At 50.3% G+C, this 18,591-nt stretch overlaps 1 protein-coding gene across 1 annotated transcript in view; it reads left to right on the top strand.

The window, feature by feature from the left end:
- The first annotated feature begins 782 nt into the window (after nt 1-782).
- Nucleotides 783-18,591, top strand: part of PHGDH (phosphoglycerate dehydrogenase) — a 31,859-nt gene continuing 14,050 nt past the window's right edge. Inside the window, exons 1-5 of the mRNA XM_034990171.1 lie at nt 783-1,062; nt 9,126-9,277; nt 11,021-11,086; nt 15,283-15,337; nt 15,432-15,530. Coding sequence (XP_034846062.1) covers nt 925-1,062; nt 9,126-9,277; nt 11,021-11,086; nt 15,283-15,337; nt 15,432-15,530 — 510 coding nt within the window. The 5' untranslated portion in view covers nt 783-924. The remainder of the gene's footprint in view (nt 1,063-9,125; nt 9,278-11,020; nt 11,087-15,282; nt 15,338-15,431; nt 15,531-18,591) is intronic.

Raw genomic sequence — 18,591 nt, 5'->3', positions numbered from 1 at the left:
CTGAATTCTCATTCATCTAGGAACATGCCCGACTCTGCTTCTGATCCTAGAGGGCCTTAAACGGATTCCCCCCCCAATATTTCTGGCAAGAGGGGCATGGGATAGGAACGTTTGTCATGGGGTTTAAACATAAAGGAGTTAAGAGCTGGGAAGTGCCTCCTTGGTCAACATATAAATTAGATCAAACTGACATCTCACATTCCTTTTGTCTTTTTCATAATCATAGAGGAAGTGGAGGAAGAGAATGGGGAACTGGAACAAAAATTCTGGCAGCTCTAAATGCACCCAGTCAGTCCCTGTTCTCTTTCAAACTCATAATTCCCAATGCATCATTCATTTGTAATTAAGCACTGCTTTGTGAGGTCTCAGAAAGCTTCCTATTGCTTTTCACTATGTAACTTTCCGTGTCTGCCTTTGGTACCCTCGGTGTTAGCCCACCAGGGGATGTCCGAGCCCCTTCAGCATCCAGCACGGTGCCTTGCACATAATAGGTGCGTTCATTAAATTCTTGTTAAGGAATTATTGAATACGTTCTTCGGGAGAAAGAAGTGAACATGAAACATTTCTCTCAGGGTGAGAACAAATATTTCTGTGTGAGATATGAATCAGCTAGTCAGCGCAAATTGTGTTTCTATATGCTCACCAGGTGTAGCTTTCGCTGAGATTGAGAAATTCGTCGCTGGAGAATAATAAAGTGGGCGGGGAACTGAAGGCTCGAGCTGCGAGGAGGAGGCGGAGTCACCGAGAGTTTGAGTATTTTTGTCCAATCAGAAGGAGGCGGTAGGAGCAGAAGGGGGAGATAAAAGGGGAGCGGGAGATCAAGAATCCTGCCCAGTTACACCAGCCCGCCAGCCGGAACTACAGTTTCTCGGCTTAGGTGCTTCTGCCCCGCGGGAGCGGCCGATTCCGAAGCCGACTCCGGCAATGGCCTTTGCAAATCTGCGGAAAGTGCTCATCAGTGACAGCCTGGACCCTTGCTGCCGGAAGATCCTGCAAGATGGAGGGCTGCAGGTGGTGGAGAAGCAGAACCTGAGCAAAGAGGAGCTGATAGCCGAGCTGCAGGTAAGGCGAACGGAAGAGAGACGAGGGTTTGGTGGCATGGCATCATCCCCTGCCGAAACCGGCCGGCCGGCGCCGGGGCCAGCGCGCCCCACCCCCACCCCCGTCCCCGGTACCAGTCAATCCTGGGGCCTCCCGAGATTGGGGGCTGGGGGAGGGAGAAACAAACCGCGGCGAGCGGCGGGATGCAAACTTTGCGTTCAGTTTGCAACCGCGTGTTTCACGTTGGCTCGCCTCCCGCCAGCACTGCAAAGTGCAGGCTGCTCCAACTGGTCCTGCGGGCTGCCCCGAGGGATGCCAGCGCGAAGGCGCACAGTGGCCCTGGCGGGGGGGCGGGGGCGAGGGCGGGAAGGGGCGCCAAAGTGGCTTCCGCGCGGGGAGCCCAGGGACCCGCGATCCTCCCCGGACTAAGTCCTGGCGAGCCCGGCCGAGTCCAGCTTTCCCCGGGGGTGGGGTGGAGCGTGGGGTGGGGTGGGATGGGGTGGGGGGCGCTGGCAGAGCCACAGCCTGTCTCGTGGCAGCTGGAGAGGCTGCAGACAAGGCGGCCCGGTTGGGGCAGCAACCGTACCCGCCTTTCGTCTGATGCAAGACTGCCGCGAGTTTTCCCCGCCCCTCGGCCTCCAGGGAGCCTTCACAGGAAAGGGGGGCGGGCGGGGGGCGCGGCCGCCCCTGCCACCCCCCACCCCCACCCCGGGATCCAGGCTTTAGTTCCTGCTCGCCTGCCTCACCGTTGGCCTCAATCGCTGGTCAGGAATGACCAGACTGGATTAGAATCCGATCCCAAACGCCCCCAGGAAATTTCTGTTTCTTAGCAAATCCTTCTCAGGCACGTACCGGTTTGTTGTGCTGCATAGTTAGCGCCGCCGTCTACTTCAGATCTTTCTCTAGGGGTCGTTTGTAAGGGTTGTTTGTAAGGGTCCTGTGAGCTTTGGTGGCCTCGTGCAGGACATTTACTTTGTGAGCCCTTCTTGACTCTAGTTCCTGCACCCAGCATGCGGGGGTCGATGCCCCACTGCCCGAGGTATTCTCTCCCCACAGCCCCGCTCTGCCGCCTCCTACCAACCTCGCTCTACCCCAGCGCACATCCAACCCCTCCATTTTCTCCCCGGAGGGCCCCCTGAATCAAACCACAGAGGGGCCGCAGTTGCTGGAGCTGTGCCGGAACCACATGGTCCTGCAAACTGTCGGTGCTCCCTTGCTTGCCCTTGTATCTGCTGCTGTGTTTCTCCACGGCACGTGCCCCCCACCCCCTCCACCGCCATGGTGCTGTATCTGGGCACTCAGAGAGTAAGTCTCGTGCTGTCCCGGACTTAGAGAAGTGTCTGAGTCCCCGCCTTCGGGAAGCTTGTGGACTCCTTCGGGAGCCTGGCCAACACTCCAGGACATCCCAGGATTGACCAGATGGCACAGCACGTGAGTGCCAAGTGAGATCACCCAGCAGCCTAGTCTCTGCCCTAGCATGTGGCTTACTGGTTTCTGACCAGCACTGCTATTCAATAAAACAAAGAAAAATATATGTATCACATATAGTAAGGGTATTATTTCATGGAACTATTTCATGGAACTGCAAAAGTGGACAAAAGGGGGGTGATTAGCCTGAATGGGGTGGGGGACAGGGGCTCACGACCTGATCCTTGGAGCATGGTAGGACTGGATGGGAGGCAGGCACCTCCCGCTTGTCCCCTCCTCTTTTGTATGGGTGCTGTCAGTGGCCTTCGCTCAGGGCAATGGCCAGAAGGCAGTGCAATGGCCTCCAGACCCGCTTCTGACCCTCACCTCCACCACAGCACCAGGTTGGGATGAGTGGCCTCACTTGGGGCTTTGTAGCTTTCCTGTGGAAATTAGAAATCCTCATTTGTAGGATTTCGAGGGAGGGGGGCAGGTGGGGTAAAGGCAGAATTGAGAAGAACGGGAGGCCTCTCCAGTTGTGGAGGGGTTCGTGAAGTTGGGAAGTTGGCCGGGTGGGTTGCTGGAGTCTGGAGCTGCAAGTTGGAGGACATTTTAAAGGCACTGAAAGCTCCTGGTGGGAGAGGAGGGAGGGGTGTTTGTGGGCTACTGGCTGGCTGGGGCGTGGCTGGGCTATTCGGGGAGCCCCCAGCCTTCGGGTCTGTCTTTCTAAAACATTCGCTTCAGAATGCCAGCTAGTCCACCTGGGCAGCCCACTGGAGGGGCCCCATGTCCATACTGTGTCCTTTTATTCTGGGTGGAAAGGTGTCCCAAGTTCGTACCCCCTGCCCTCTCCCACTGAAATCTTTAATTCTCCAGGACGCTTGAGCACATTGCCTGCCCAGGCTTGGCCTCTGTTCCCACGCCTTGGTATTCTGGGCAGACACAGTTTGCTCTCGTTCAGTCCGTGGTCAGGATGTACAATTACTCCGCACCCCCCACCCGCCCCCGAGAATGGGGCTTTTCAGACTCGGAGCAAGTCACTGCACATTAGTGGGTAGTAAAGTTGGTTTAATGGGTCGTGATTAGCATTTTACAAAACAAAATAAGAAATAACTGGGAGCAAGGCAGATAGTCAGGCTAAGTAGTGTGTCATGAAATTTGTTTCAGTTATGTGGGCCATGTTGCGACCTGTGCGGTTTGTGAGTATAAAACCACAACTTAAACATATATTTCTTTTTTTTTTTTAAAAGATTTTATTTATTTATTTGAGAGAGAGAGAATGAGAGACAGAGAGCACGAGAGGGAAGAGGGCAGAGGGAGAAGCAGACCCCCTGCTGAGCAGGGAGCCCGATGTGGGACTCGATCCCGGGACTCCAGGATCATGACCTGAGCCGAAGGCAGTCGCTTAACCAACTGAGCCCCACCCAGGTGCCCCTAAACATATATTTCTTACTGTAAGTCTTAGTTAAAAAAGTATGGAAAACACTGGCTTGGAATAGTAAAGCATCGTGTTCAGAACTCACAGAACTCTTAGACTGGGGACCCCTCTTCTATCAGCAGATGTGACATCTTAAATAAACCGTATACATAGCAGCCTTTAAATATTACCATGTATCCCTGGCTTTTAAACTTTGACCATGACCCACAAGAAGAAATTCATTCTGCATCATAACTCAGGATACACATACATATGTGTACACACACATACTAAAGTTCCATGAAATAATACCCTTACTATATGTGATACATATATTTTTCTTTGTTTTATTGAATAGCAGTGCTGGTCAGAAACCAGTAAGCCACATGCTAGTAATGCATTTAACTTACTGAGCACATTTATATCTCTATCTCAGAATTTTAAGAAAGATCGAGAAGGGGAAAATTTTCCATGCAAGAGTCCATCTTTTGAAAGGCTCTTTTAAAATAGCAAGTTCTGGGTGCCTGGGTGGCTCAGTCAGTTAAGCGTCTGACTCTTGATTTCGGCTCAGGTCATGATCTCAGGGTCCTGGGACTGAGCGCCCAGTCGGGCTCCGCTCTCAGCAGGGAGTCAGCTTGAGGATTCTCTTTCTCCCTCTGCCTCTCTCTCTCTAAAATAAAAATAAATAAATCTTTGAAAAAAATTAGCAAGTTCTCAGCCTTTGCACTAGGATTTAATTTGCAGAAGTTAAATAGACATCTACTAAATCAGAATCACACATATAGTGCCAAACAGCACCTTCCTGCATCCTCTAGCTGGGGAACAACGACCTGAAGAGTTTGGCTTTCTGTATGATTTAAGTCAGAGGCACCAGCCATGCTAGAATCACCCTCAAGGCCAAGCCTGTCCTCCTTGGGAAAGGAAGCGTGTTTGAACTTGAGAAATGTGAATGCTTTCTACTGCTGAGTTAGCATAGTTTTTCTGGAACAACTATAAATCCAGCAGAAGAGTGGCCGTTTTCCAGCTCTAAGACAGCTGCGGCAAAATGGGTGCAGTTTTGAGAGGTGGCCAAAATGGCCCCCACGACGCTGGAGAAAAGAAAGCTGTAGTCACAGCCGACTGCACTGAGGGCGTGGGAGGGTGTGCTAAGGCCTGCAGTTTGCATAAGTAGAGTAGAGGAGCAGGCTGCTTGGAGCCAAGTCTTGGAGGGGTGACTTGTGACCTGAGGAGGGGATGGTATCTAGGAGTGCTGGGGTTTTGAGGGGTCGGCAGGAGATAGGTCACCACTAGGCTCTCAATCAATATGTGCTGATTGAACGTATCAATTGGTGATGCGATTGAATCAAGAACTGCATGAAATGGGGGGTAGTGGAGGGTGTTAAGAGACCTTGAAAGCTAGTGGACCCTGGCTCAGTGTGGGACCAGGGTCGGCTGAAGGGGAGTCTCCAAAGGCGGATTCCCTACTTGGGATAGGTGAGCTCTGAATGAACATCTGTACTGGTCGGACTGGAAACGCTTCAGACTTCTGGCTTCAAAGAAGGCTGGTCTGAGGGATGCCTCCCTTGAGGGAAAAGTATGGAGAGACTACGGGGTAACAATCCTATGTAGACAAGGCTGGGCCTGTTCAAGGCTAATCGTGCTGTTTCTGTGCTTGTCCTGGGGTCTGCAAGCATGGGGTGGGCTGCTGGGACTCTGCAGCGCGCCCCCCCCCCCCCCGCCCGCCGTGGGAAGCAGATTCCTAAGGTTTGGGGAGGGTGGTGGTGGCTTTGGAGAAAGCATTTGAGGAGGCCAGATTCTTGGGGCCCAACAGGGTGATTGGGTAGAGCATCCGGAGCAGGACTGTGCCTCAGATTTGGGCCCAGGAACTTGATACTAGAGCGGCAAGGTGAAAAGACTGTGACTCTTTGGGTGGTCCCGCTCTAGGCCTTGTCAGTTGACCCTTGGTCCTGGACTGACCACTTCAAAGGAGGTTTGACTTCCTCAGTGTGTTAGTAGTGACTAGAGGTGTCAGAACTGGTGGTGAGGGAATGCACGGTGAAAATGTGCTCGCACGCTGCCTGATTGCCCTCTCCGGGTTGTGCAATTTATACTCCTTTTTCCCTGCACGCTCACCAATGTGGACTATTACCACTTTTCGTTTTGCCAGTATGATGCCTGAAAATACCACATTTTAAAATTTACATTTTCTTTTTTTTTTTAAGATTTTATTTATTTATTTGAGAGAGAGAGACAGGCAGAGATAGCGAGAGAGAACACCATGAGTGGGAAGGAGAGGGAGAAGCAGACTCCCTGCTGAGCTGGGAGCCCCATGTGGGACTCGATCCCAGGACCCCGGGATCATGACCTGAGTCCAAGGCAGACGCTTAACCAACTGAGCCACCCAGGCATCCCCAAAATTTACATTTTCTTGATATCTAGCAGTTTAAGAGTCTTTAAAAGTTACTGACCACTTTGTGTTTCTCCTGCGAATTACCAGCTTGGACCTTCACCTGTTTTTGTACTGGGTTCTTTATCATTTAAGAAAATGATTCATAGGAAGCCTTGATTATTTTTGGTGATGAGTCTTTGTTCTGTCGTATATGGTGTAAGGATTTTCCCCCATATTAAGCCTATCACTTGACTTTAACTTTGTTTATGGGATCTTTTCCATAAGAAATTAACATTTGAAAATTGTTAGAGCACACGACTCTTGATCTTCAGGGGTCATGGGTCCTAGAGCTTACTTAAAAAAAAAAAATTGACATTTGAAAAGTTATCAAATTTGTCGGTATTTTCTTTTATGGTTTCTGGGATTTTTGCCTTGCTTATGAAGCTTCCCCATCCTGAGATCATAAAAATATCCCCTTACATTTTCTTCTAACGCTTATCTTTAAAAAATTATTTAATTCTTCTGGATTTTTAAAAATTTGTAGTGAGTTTTTTTTACCTAAATTTTCCTAATACCCTTTATCACATAGCTCTTCCTTTCCCCATCAGTTTGACGTACATGGGTCTGTTTGTCTGTCCCAGACATACATGGGTCTATTTGTCAGGTGCCTATTTGGTTCTGTTGATCAATTTGTCAGTTTCAGAACATTTTTCTCCCATCTCTCTCCTTCTTCTTATGCTCACAAAACTCTTGAGTGCTGTCAAGTAGATCCGATGCCTCCTTATCACAGTCAAGAGAAGGGATTTCCCATTGTGGATTTTTGACCATGTGACATGTTTGAATTATTTAGGGAAGGAAGGTGGTGGTGGGGAGAATGGTGAGGATAGGTTTCCACCGGCCTCTCAAATCGCTGAATTCATCTATTCAACGCAGTGTTTTAGCATCAGCTATGAAGCTAGTCCTGCTTTTGAGATGTAAAATATAGATGAAGAGACCAAATTGCAGGTCAGACAGAGGATACCTGAATGTAAAACAGATGATAGAAAAATAGGGGGAGGGAGTGATACTGAGTCCATCGTCATTGGCAAGGTTTCGTGGAAGAGAAGTTGACTGTGCCTTAAAAAGTTGGTAGTGGGTGGCCAGGCAGGGGAAGCCTTTTCTTTGGAACCAAGTGTAGTGGACTTGAATGTGGGACAGTCAGCAGTGTCCCCGTGTGCCCAGGCATTGGCTAATGTTCAACTAGGCTGCTCTTTAGAGGGAGGAATTCCAAGCACCCTCAAGATTCCCCTGGCTTTGGCCAGTGTTGGCAGTCAGCCCAGATGGGGTGGCTCCTATTTGGTTCCTCTAACCTTTCCGTGTCTGTGTGCCTTGGACACTCAGAAGTCACAGCATACATGTGTACTGGTGAGTTTTGGGATGTCTGGCACTGTGAGCCCCTTGAGGGGTGGGGCTGTGACTTCTTCATCTTGTCTTGACAGAGTCTAGCATAATGCCAGATACATACCTACCAGGCACCCAGTGGATGGAAGGAGGGCATGAAAAGGGCAGGAGGGGACACGGGCATCCTTGATCTTGTTGGGCTTCAGTGTCTCATCTGTGAAATGGAGTTGGACAATATTGCTTGGAGTGTCACATTTTGAGGTTCTGTTTCAGAACTGCAGACATAATAAAAGGGCTTGGGGAGCCTGGGAAGGGTCCCGCATCTGGCTCTCTGTGGAAATTGCAAAGAGGTTTACATCATTGGTGTCAGATCAGATGTGGGAAGGACCCGGGGGAGCCATCTGTTCCAACCCTCTTATTTTACAGATGACGACCAGGAGTGGGGGGGACTTAGCACCGTGACTGGAACCCCAGCCTCCCCGATCCCCACAGATTGCTGCTTTTGCAACAACAGCACTTACTTCCTTACCAACCCTGGACAGCCAGTTTGGGACAGAGCATGGCTCACTCGATCCATTTCTTGGGGACTCTCATTGGGTGTTTGGGCAACAATATCATCATTCTGAGAAGATATCACAAGATTCTGGATGAGCCTAAGAAAGACTGTCTTGGGGATTAGCTTAGCCCAAGTGAAGCAGCTATGATGAATCCAGAAAGTATTTACTTTTTGCATATGTATATTTGTAGCCCCAAATTGCCTGCGTTTTTGAGCAGCTATAGACCAGTTTGATTATTCTCCTGTCCTCCCCTTACTTTGGTCTCTATTTTATTTTATTTTATTTTATTTTATTTATTTATTTTTTTAAGATTTTATTTATTTATTTGACAGAGAGAGACACAGCGAGAGAGGAGATAAAAGCAGGGGGAGTGGGAGAGGGAGAAGCAGGCTTCCCGCGGAGCAGGGAGCCCGATGCGGGGCTCGATCCCAGGACCCTGGGACCATGACCTGAGCCGAAGGCAGACGCTTAACGACTGAGCCACCCAGGCGCCCCTTGGTCTCTATTTTAGGAAATGTCTTTCTTTCAACAGTTTGTCTTTAGTTCACGTCTTAGTCATTCAGCCAGCTAGCACTTACCGAGCGCCTTCCGTGTGCCAGTCACTGGGGCTTACAAAGTAGAATTCAGTCCCCCTTCAGCAGCACCATGTCCGATGGTGGAGGTGCTGGCCATTGAGCAGAGCCAGGGAGCATGTCGGAGGCTGTACCTGTCCTTTCTCACTTCCCCTCACACACTTGAGGAGGCCAAGTCTCAGATTCGTAGCTCATGGGGGATGGAGCTTGGATTTGACCCCAGGCCTACCGGCTGGTAGCCCCTTCCGGATGGGGATGCTATCAGCTTCCTCTCTCTGAAGCTATCCAAACTCAGCCAGCATGCAGGAACTCCCCCTTTGGGCAAAGAGGTGCTAGGAGGTCTTGAGGACCAACTGTGGACCCAGATGTTTCTTCTGTTTCAGGACTGTGAAGGCCTCATCGTCCGCTCAGCCACCAAGGTGACTGCTGATGTCATCAACGCGGCAGAGAAGCTCCAAGTGGTGGGCAGGGCCGGCACGGGCGTGGACAACGTGGACCTGGAGGCTGCCACCAGGAAGGGCGTTCTGGTCATGAAGTACGTCGTGGAGCCCCGGGGGTGGGGGGGTGGGGCCTCACCACACAGGGGGAGAGGAAAACTTAGGTTAGAGAAGGCTGGGTCAGAGTAGGATGGGCTTCCAGAAGGATGCCTGGACCAGGCCGAGTCCAGACAGGCGGTCCGCGCTCACAGCGTCGTGGTTCCCTAGGTTCTTGACAAGGAGGCTCTTGTTGTAATCTCGGGTCACTTCACAAACCCACTCCACGGACGTCTGAAGCACAGCCTGGTTGGGAATCAGAGGAATGTTAGCGAATTTATCTGCCTTTCCTGCCCCAGTGCTGCCCCTTTCCCTCCGTCGTTCTGGCTGGAACTGGATGTTCGTTAGCTCTGCTTTGCTCGGTCCCCCCTCTGCAGGTGCACAGCCTTTGCTAGTTGAGTGGCTCTACATTCTTTCCCTTCCTCCCTGCCCGGCACCCTTCTGCAGCCAGGAACCCTAGTTTCTCTTTCACACTCCAGTGCCGAGAGGGAAAGCGTCCCCGCTAGAGCTGTTTTTGCAGAAACTCAGTGCAGAGGTCATGACTGCACGCCAGGACTCGGCCACACTTGCTTCTGGCCCCCGTCTGGCACTTAGATAGTGTGGCAAGGTGATTGTCGCCCGCTTCTTCATCCCCAAGCCTTTTCCCTTCCCTTGGGAAGTTTGGTGTCCTCAAAACCTTCCTCTCCCTTCCCTTCACTTCTCCTATAGTGCAGGGGTTAATTGGTCATCTGACGGAGGTCAATATCCAACAGAAGAAATGTTAAATGGTAACGCATCCTACATTCTTGCCCTGGACACGGAGGCATCGCCCCCTGCCCTGCACCCCCTCCTACATCCCAGTACAGCCTGTTTGCAGGGTTAGATCAGAAACTAGAAGGAAAGACAGACTCTGAGAATCCTTTTCTCTTGACTTTTTTTGGGGGGGGGGTGCGATAAGATCTCTTGACTTTTCCCTCCTTGTCATCTTCATTTCTAGAGATGAAAAGATCCAATAGAGGAAAAAGGAAGGTGAACATGGGTGCTAATAAATTTTTCCAAAGCCAAAAATCAAAAAAAGAGTCTTTGAGAAAAGAAGAATAGTTCTATGGGTTTCAGCTCTATTCTCCTTTCTGTGAAATGGGCCGAGTCAGCATGGCCCTGTGCATTAAGGTGTGAGGAAGCTGTCTCACTTCAGAACGTGTGAAGAGATAGGAGAAGTCAAACAGGTGGAGAAAAAAATCCTAGCTTTGTTACTGACAGAAGCCGGGCTGGGCAGCTTGATGAAACTGTGTGGGCAGTGGGCTGACCTGAATTTGATAGGCTTGCGTGATCACCCATCTTGGTCACAGTCTCAGGAAGAGTGGTGGCACAGAGCAGCGGGAATCCGTGCTTCCCGGAGGCAGGTAGATCCTGAAACGAGAGGAGAGAGAAATGCGGAGCCACACATATATCTTCCAATCGAGCGAGACACTTCTCTGCCTTGGGAGAAGAGCTTGGGTAGAGAGGCCAGGTGTGTCCCTCCAACTGAAGTCCCTCCTCGTGAAAGCATAAAGCCAGGGCAGGGGGGTTTCCCTCTAGCCCTGGGATTGGGCAGGAGTCCATCAGAGAGCCCAGGTGGGAGGCATGGGGTTGGGGGGTTGGTTTTAAGAGCAGGTGAGCTGAGGGGGCAGGAGAGTGAGCGCTTCACACTCCGGGCTTTCCGTTGGGACAGGAGTAGGCATATGGGTCTGGATCCACTGACGTCCCCTCCCTTCTTCCATCTTTAGCACCCCCAATGGGAATAGCCTCAGTGCTGCGGAGCTCACCTGCGGGATGATCATGTGCCTGGCCAGGTAAGTCCCTGTCTTCTCAGCAGAGCCAGCCTCTGGTGTGTCCGTGGTTATGACTCCCCAAACAAAGTGACCCGGAGAAGGGTAGAAAACTTCTGCAGGGCACCGTGCACACTGCCGAGAACCTTCAAGGGCACCCATCCTTTATGAAACATTTGATACACTGGTTCTGGCACACAGAGTTCAGGTGGCTTCTCGCCAAGGGGCCCGGAAGGGGATGGGCATTCAGCTTGGCTGCTCCTTACCCGGAGCAGGCTCATTGAGAAAATAACTGTGTGCCGTCTTCCTCTCCTCCTTAGTCATTTCCTGTGGTCCACACCATCCTCTGGCTTCTCGAACCTCTAAGCCTCGAAAATGCGGTTCTGCTCCCTGGAATATCCTTCCCCATCATCTTTTTTTTTCTGAGTCTTTCCGGTATTTTATTTTTATCACACTCATTATTAAAAATCCAACTGCACATAGGTATAAAATAGAAGCAGCGCTCAACATTTTTATTTAGTTCGGAACATTTTTGAGTGAATTAATGCCAAAATGTAACAGCCTCCATACCTCAGAGACCTCTCATAACCCAGAGGTTCCCAGACTTTGTTGCACATTGATATCATCTGGGATCTTAAAAAAAATACTAATGCCTGGCCCGCGCTCCAGAGATTCTTATTTGATCGGTAAGGCGTGAAACTTGGCATGGGGATTTTTTAACAAACTTTTTATTTTAGGAGTTTTAGATATAAAGAAAAGTTGTAAAGATAGTAGAAGGACCCGTATACTTCATACCCAGTCTTCCTATTATTAACATGGGACATTAATATGGTGCTTTGATCACAATCAGTGAACTGATATTGAGATATCGATAGATAACTTTTAACTAAAGTCTTCCCTATCATCTTTATCCAGGTAACTCTTATTCTTCAAGATTAAGCTCAAGTGTTAATTCATCTGAGAAGCTCTCTCTTGATTCCCTGGCTGTGCTGTGTCCCTCACTGATTGCCCTGGCCCCCAGGGCTTACCTCTGTACTAGGCTTACAGATCTTTATCGTGATAGAAGGGAGTAAAAGCTCTATCTACTTGTGGATTTTTTTTTTAAGATTTTATTTATTTATTTGTCAGAGAGAGAGCACAAGCAAGGAGAGCAGCAGGCAGAGGGAGAAGCAGGCTCCCCGCTGAGCAAGGAATCCGATGCAGGACTCCATCCCAGGACCCTGGGATCATGACCTGGAAGGCAGACGCTTAACCAACTGAGCCACTCAGGTGTCCCTACCTGTGGATTCTTAACACAAGGGAATTCAAATGATCAAATGTCTTGCTCTTCCAGCAGGAATTCTGGGGGTGTGGGCCTCTTGAGTAGAGGGGACAGCCTAGGAACCACTGGATACAGCACAGAATGGGCATGAATCTTCCTGTATTGGGTAGTAGAATGATTGTATTGAGTACTGTTGTTGAATAGGCAGTTCGGGCACTTCTGTGGTCAGGGGGGAGAGGAAGGAGCCAATGGACAGGGCAGGGAGTTCACTAGGTCCCTTCACACACCCTTGGATCCTTAAACCAGGGGACCCAGGCAGCCAAGACTCTTTATTTCTCTACTCAGGCCTGAAGCTTCTGGGGCCCAGAAATTACTCTTTTCCCCTCTCAAGACTTGTTCTCTCTTCTTCTGGGACAGGGTCTGGAGGAGTTGACCTTTGTTCTAACTCTTCCCCATGATTTCTACCTGAGCTCTTAAGTATTCATTGCTACTCACTGGCCATTGAAGAGCAGAGGAGACTGGAGAAAGGGAGGAACAGGGACAGCGTGCGCAGCCAAAGGGACCTAGCCTGGAAGGGGTCTGTGAGCTGGCTGTCTGGATCTTCCAGAACATCTGGGCTGGACTCATTTCCCCTGGAGAAGCCTCAAGCCCTGTTTTCACTTGTGCTGTTAAATTCAGTGGTGTTTTTGTTTTTGTTTTTGAGTGAGGGACTGATCAGCTTTCTAGTTAATTAATTCTCTTACTCTTTTTCTGGAGGTGGAAGGAAGGGCTTGGGAACCAGGAATAATTTTTCTCCTATTCCAAGACCAGCTTTATTTAAGAGAATAGGTAAAGGGGGTGCCTGGGTGGCTCAGTCAGTTAAGCGTCTGCCTTTGGTTCAGGTCATGATCCAGGGTCCTGGGATCGAGCACCACATTGGGCTCCCTGCTCAGCGGGGAGTCTGTTTCTCCCTCTGCCTCTGCTTCGGCCCCATGCTTGTGCTCTCTCGCTCTCTCTGACAAATAAATAAAATCTTAAAAAAAAAAAGAATAGGTAAAGTGGAGTGATTTCAAGGAAGTGCCCCGTTTCCAACCTCTCATCCAACGACCTCACCATCAAAGATGCATCAAAATTAAGAACTAAGCACTCTAATAAGGAAGCATGGCCAGTCTCTCATACCTTCTTGTGTGTCTGCTCAGACTGCTTTTCCAGCAGGGCAGTGAGGGCAGAGTGGGTGCTGTGGACAGAAGGTTGGGAGCATTGAGCAATGTGGGTGGAGAGAGGGGGCCTGGACGGGCCTCACACTGGGGGACTTTGAACAGACGGCAGGAGCTCCTGAGGTGCAGGGGAAGAACAGTGACACAGAAAGAAAGAGGAGAGAATGCGGCCTGCATAGCTTTCATCTTGCCCACTTTACCTTCTCTTTTTGTAAGTCAGGATGGCTACCATTTGGTTCTCGGGAAGCCCCTCGCCCACATCATGGTCCTCCCCAGACTGGCCCGGTGAGGACCCCAAAGTGCTAAAGGCTGGAGAGGATCCGTGAGTAGCTGGTAGAGCAGCTGGTGGGGGCTGGGATCTCCAGGGCCGCGTGCCCTCTCTCGGATGGCACTGTGGGGCCAGGAGGGTGGAGAGCAGGACGTGAGCCAGACCTGGGAGGAGGCAGGTGGGCTCTGTCTCACTTGGTCGGAGGCATAGGAGCAGGCTAGCTTTGCTGAGAAGGTAGCCCTTCCTCGAGGCAAGTCATTGTCCTTGGGACATTCCTGACACAAGGACCCTCTCCTGAGGACTGACGGGCCAGAGGAGCAGGATGGAGCTTCTTGCCCACAAGGCTTGTTACTGAAGCTTTAGGAGTTTGCCCGTGAGATCGCAGGAGCACAGATCGCCCCTCAACCTGACCCTCGGATGGAAGCGTGTGCTGGCAGTGTGTAGACACAAGAGAATGTTTTCTTATAAGAACTCGGTGAGATGGAGCTACAGGAACAGTATGTTGGAGTCTCTCCCTCCTTACACATGCACACACACACTCGCGTGCACACACACACCACTCTGAGTTTTGTGGCCAGCAGGAAAGACTGCATTTAAATACTTAGAAGGCTGACTGTGCTGGGGATGTGCTGGGCTTTGAGTCCGTTCAGCTATTCCGCGTGGGATGATGCTGTTCAAGGTGTTGAACCCCCCGGTTGTCTCTCTCCATGCAGTTGGGGTGAGCATGACATGTGCTAAAGCGTGTCTAAGCATTTCTCATGGAGTGTCTAAACTAGAGCAGGGACTCCTTAAACATTCTAAACATTGTTTTCTGTCTCCCTTCTTCGCTTCCAGAGAAGCCTGGGTGACCACCTCCCATATGACATACTCTTATCCTCTCACCTCTGACTCTGCCCTAACTTCCTCTGTCCCTTCCAGAAAACACCCCATGTTAACCAAGTTAACCAAGAGGAGGAGATAGGCTGGGGGGGTGTGGTTTGGGACAGGAGGTGGTATGGACTTGGCACCCACCCATCCCAGTCTAGCCTGAGACGGCTAGGGCTTAAGAAACTCTCAAGGAAGAATAAGTACCCAGCTGTTCACTGATACAGTGGAAGGTATGGGTTGCAGCCTTGGATGGAAGAGGAAAACGAAAATCCTTGAACTTCTGGAGCACTTGATGTTATCCGAGCCCTTCGATACCCCATTTCGTTATCCCTATGAGCCCCGGAGGATTGGCGCTTGCTTTTTACCAGCCTGGAGCCATTCAGCTGGTTGAGGCAGCTGGAGACAGAAATCAGACTCCTAGCTGGAGACAGAAATCCTGGGGTTCCCACATCAGGTCTCGCTGACGGATTTCCCTCTGCTGAACTCCCTTGACCCTCCTCGGTGTCTCTGCACCTGAGCTCCAGACCCAGCCTGAGCTTGGTTCCCCGGGGGAATGACCATTAGAGGGGGCAGCTGTGCATCACACGCCTTCTGCATGGGCCCACTGAGCCCGTGTCTGTCCTTGCAGGCAGATTCCCCAGGCGACAGCTTCCATGAAGGACGGCAAATGGGAACGGAAGAAGGTGAGCGGCCAGCCCTGCCTCGTCCCGCCCGGCTCGGCGCCCGGGTTCCTGGTGCTTAATTCGGCCACTTTGCCTTTTGCTTTTTTGGTTGCAGTTCATGGGAACAGAGCTAAATGGAAAGATCCTGGGAATTCTTGGCCTGGGCAGAATTGGGAGAGAAGTGGCCACCCGGATGCAGTCCTTTGGAATGAAGGTAAGAGGTTGGTGAACCCCTTTGACGTGGGGCTCCCTGTAGCAGTTTTGGGAGAGGCAGCTTTGCTTGAGAGAAGGTGAAGGCTTTGTCCTCGGAGGGTCTGACCCTCTTTTAGAGCCCCTGACTAAGTCGGCAGGGTAGCCATTCTGGATACCTGAACTCAAAGTCTGGGCACGCTTGGTGGAGGTCCGTCAGCTCTGGGTCCCAGCGGAGCGGCGGGGTCATGCATCCTGCTCAACTTTTCCTCCCCTGCCACAGGGGCTCTTTGATTGGCTGTGTCTGTTGCCTGTAATAATTCAGAGAAACAGGAGGAAATTTGCAACCTTCTAGCAGAGCAAGTCTCTATCCACCTTTTAGCTCTGCTCCGTAGTGCAGAAGGGACGGTGTGGTGATTGTCTAGACGCTGCCGAGATGAAGTTAAAGCCTGCTGGCTAGAACACCTTGCATAGTGCTCAGAAACCCTCCCTGACCCCTGTTTCCCTCCAGGACCCGGTTTCATCCTATTCTGGAAACTCCGTGGTTCTTCTGGTCGAGGGAGGGTTGTCATCCCCTTAGGCGGATCCAGGACACCTTGCAAAGGGGGAGGCCACCGAGCCACAGGAGGGGACCCGTCAGGGCAGGTGACAGGGTGGCCAGGAGTGCTCGTGGACGTCTCCTTGTTCACTCTTTGTTCGCTGTTTGCTGTTAGGAGCATGATGTGTTCAAACTGCTGCCAGGAAGGCTTTCATTAAGCAGAAAGGAGAATAGTTTTGACAATCAGATCATTTCTAGAAAAATTGACATAGAGCTGCGATGGCATTTTCCCTTTTTCTCCTTCTTCCTCCCTTTCTCCATGTCCCCCTGGCTTCATAGAGTTAAAAGGAACCTTAGAGATGAACCCTTAATTTTATATTGATGTCTGGAGTTTGTTTTTGCTCAGGCCTCCAGCAAATGGAAGGTAGACAAGAACCCAGGTGGGCATCCCGTGATACCACATTGAACATCTTCCTCTCCCTGCTGTCCCTGTTCCCCCACCACATTTATTTACACCAGCCAGACCTCTTTCCTAAGCCTCAGCACATTTTTCTAGATCCCTGGAGAGGGGGCGGGGGCCCGGCAGGATCCACTGATCATGAGAACAAACCAAAGCCTTGCCCTCCTGTGCAGGGCTGGCCAGGTGCCATACGCGGCAAGAAGCGCTTTCTCTTCCTCTTTTGTGAGGGATTAAGGCTTAGCTCACAGACAATTCTGATCCTCTAAAAGCAGTGGCCTTGGGTTAAGTATGACTCAGAGTGAAATAGCCAAACAGGTGAGTGCCTCACTGATGATACAGAGACTTCAGGAAGGCTGTTCGTCCCCTTCCCCATGGCTCCCTAGGACACCAAAGCACACCGGTCTCTGCTAGCTCAGGAGCCTTGGTTATCATGGACTTGAAACTTTGGGGCAGTGACTTACCCAAACAGAAAGCCCCACCTCATTTCCTGAGTCATGGAAGTGATTGGTAAGCTTCTCTGCTCATTTGGCCCGGGCTCAGCTTCTCAGCTGCTGCCGGGCTGCTTCCGAGAGGCACGAGGGAGGTGGACCCTGAGCCCTCGGGCATGTGTTTGATTCAGAGATGTCCAGAGCTTGCTCATGAATGTGAATCCGTGCGTCCTGACAGACCACGCATGACACGCCCACGTTCCCAGCGAGGCTTTGAGGGTGTGGGTGGTTTTGCCTGTCACAGCACGTCGCTGCTTCCCTTGAGGGTTCTTCTGCCCGGCTGTCTCCGGAGGGTCACTGTAGGCTGTCTTGCTTCTGGCACATGATCTTTGTAAACTGCTAAAACATGCCTTGGAGTGGTCCCCCCCCCCCAGCCCCCCGGCCCTGGCCAGCTGCCCTGGTCATTTCAGAGTGGCCCAAATGGCCTTCATTTATATTCTCGGCTCACTTTGACTGAGCTTCCTAACCTATTTCTGGGTCCAGATGAATTTTGCCTTGGTGCAGATGACTGACCTGCATCATCCAAAGCTCCTTGGTTGATGTTTGAGCAGCTGGGAAGAGCAAGATTTAGATTCTTGAACAAATTGTGAAAGAGATGGTTTATCAGCATCTGGGCAGGAAACAATGATCAGTGTTTACTAAACACAGGTTGTTTTAAACTGGCCTTGTTCTCTCTTTGGAAACCGATATTAGACTGATTGATCAGGAACATCCTTAAGTGTCTTATATCTGGACGATTTAAAATTGTATTTTAATCATGTAAGAGGTGAATGAATCCTCACGTATCTTGAAATATAGATCCTTATCTCCTTGATTACCACCCCAGTCCTGGTCTCACAGGTAACATCGGTTTGGTGTGTATCATCTCAGACTTTTTTCTATGCGTTTACATGGAATGCATACAGTTCTTGGCCTATAGAGGGATTCTATGCCTATAGAAAATAGAACATTGTACATGGTGTTAAGATAAAAATGTATGTCTTGGAATAAATAAATTTACCATATTTGTAAACTATTGCATGGAATTCTGTTGTGTGGACAAATTGCTTTTTATTTGACCATTTCCTCAAGGATGGACATTGGAAATGTGAACTTCAGTAAGACATTGGTGAGATCTTTTAGGATACCCTTGGGGTTAAGATGGAGACTGTGAGCTTGGTGCTAAAAGGTTTAGTAACTGGTTGAAGGATAGCTCCGTCTCAATCTGGAGGGAGATGGTACAGGATGGTGCAGGGCGCTGCCTTCTCCATGGTTCTCATCAACGGCCTGGGTGACAGGAAGCAGGGAGAGGTGGCTAACTTTTAAGAGTGTGGAATCAGATCCTAAAAGACAAAGGAAGGCTAGAATGGTTGGGCATCCTAATAGGAAGTTTAGCTAGAATCCCTATCAGTGCCCTAAAATGAGCCCCAAAGCAACTAAACACATATTGGATGTAGAAGTGTTGTTAAAAAGCTTTCCCAAGGCAGGGGACCTTTGGTTGACAAAAATGCAGTGTGGTTAACAGTGGCATGGCTGATAGAAAAGGTAATGTGACTTTTGGCAGCATTAAAAGAACTATGGCTTCCAGAACAAGGAAGGTGAGATTCCTCATGCTCTGTGC

Source organism: Mirounga leonina, unplaced genomic scaffold, assembly GCF_011800145.1.
Source record: "Mirounga leonina isolate KUSES-001 unplaced genomic scaffold, KU_Mleo_1.0 Mir_507, whole genome shotgun sequence".
Lineage (NCBI taxonomy): Eukaryota > Metazoa > Chordata > Mammalia > Carnivora > Phocidae > Mirounga > Mirounga leonina.
The sequence above is the reverse complement of the archived record's forward strand: the minus strand, read 5'-3'. Positions and strand labels throughout refer to the sequence as shown.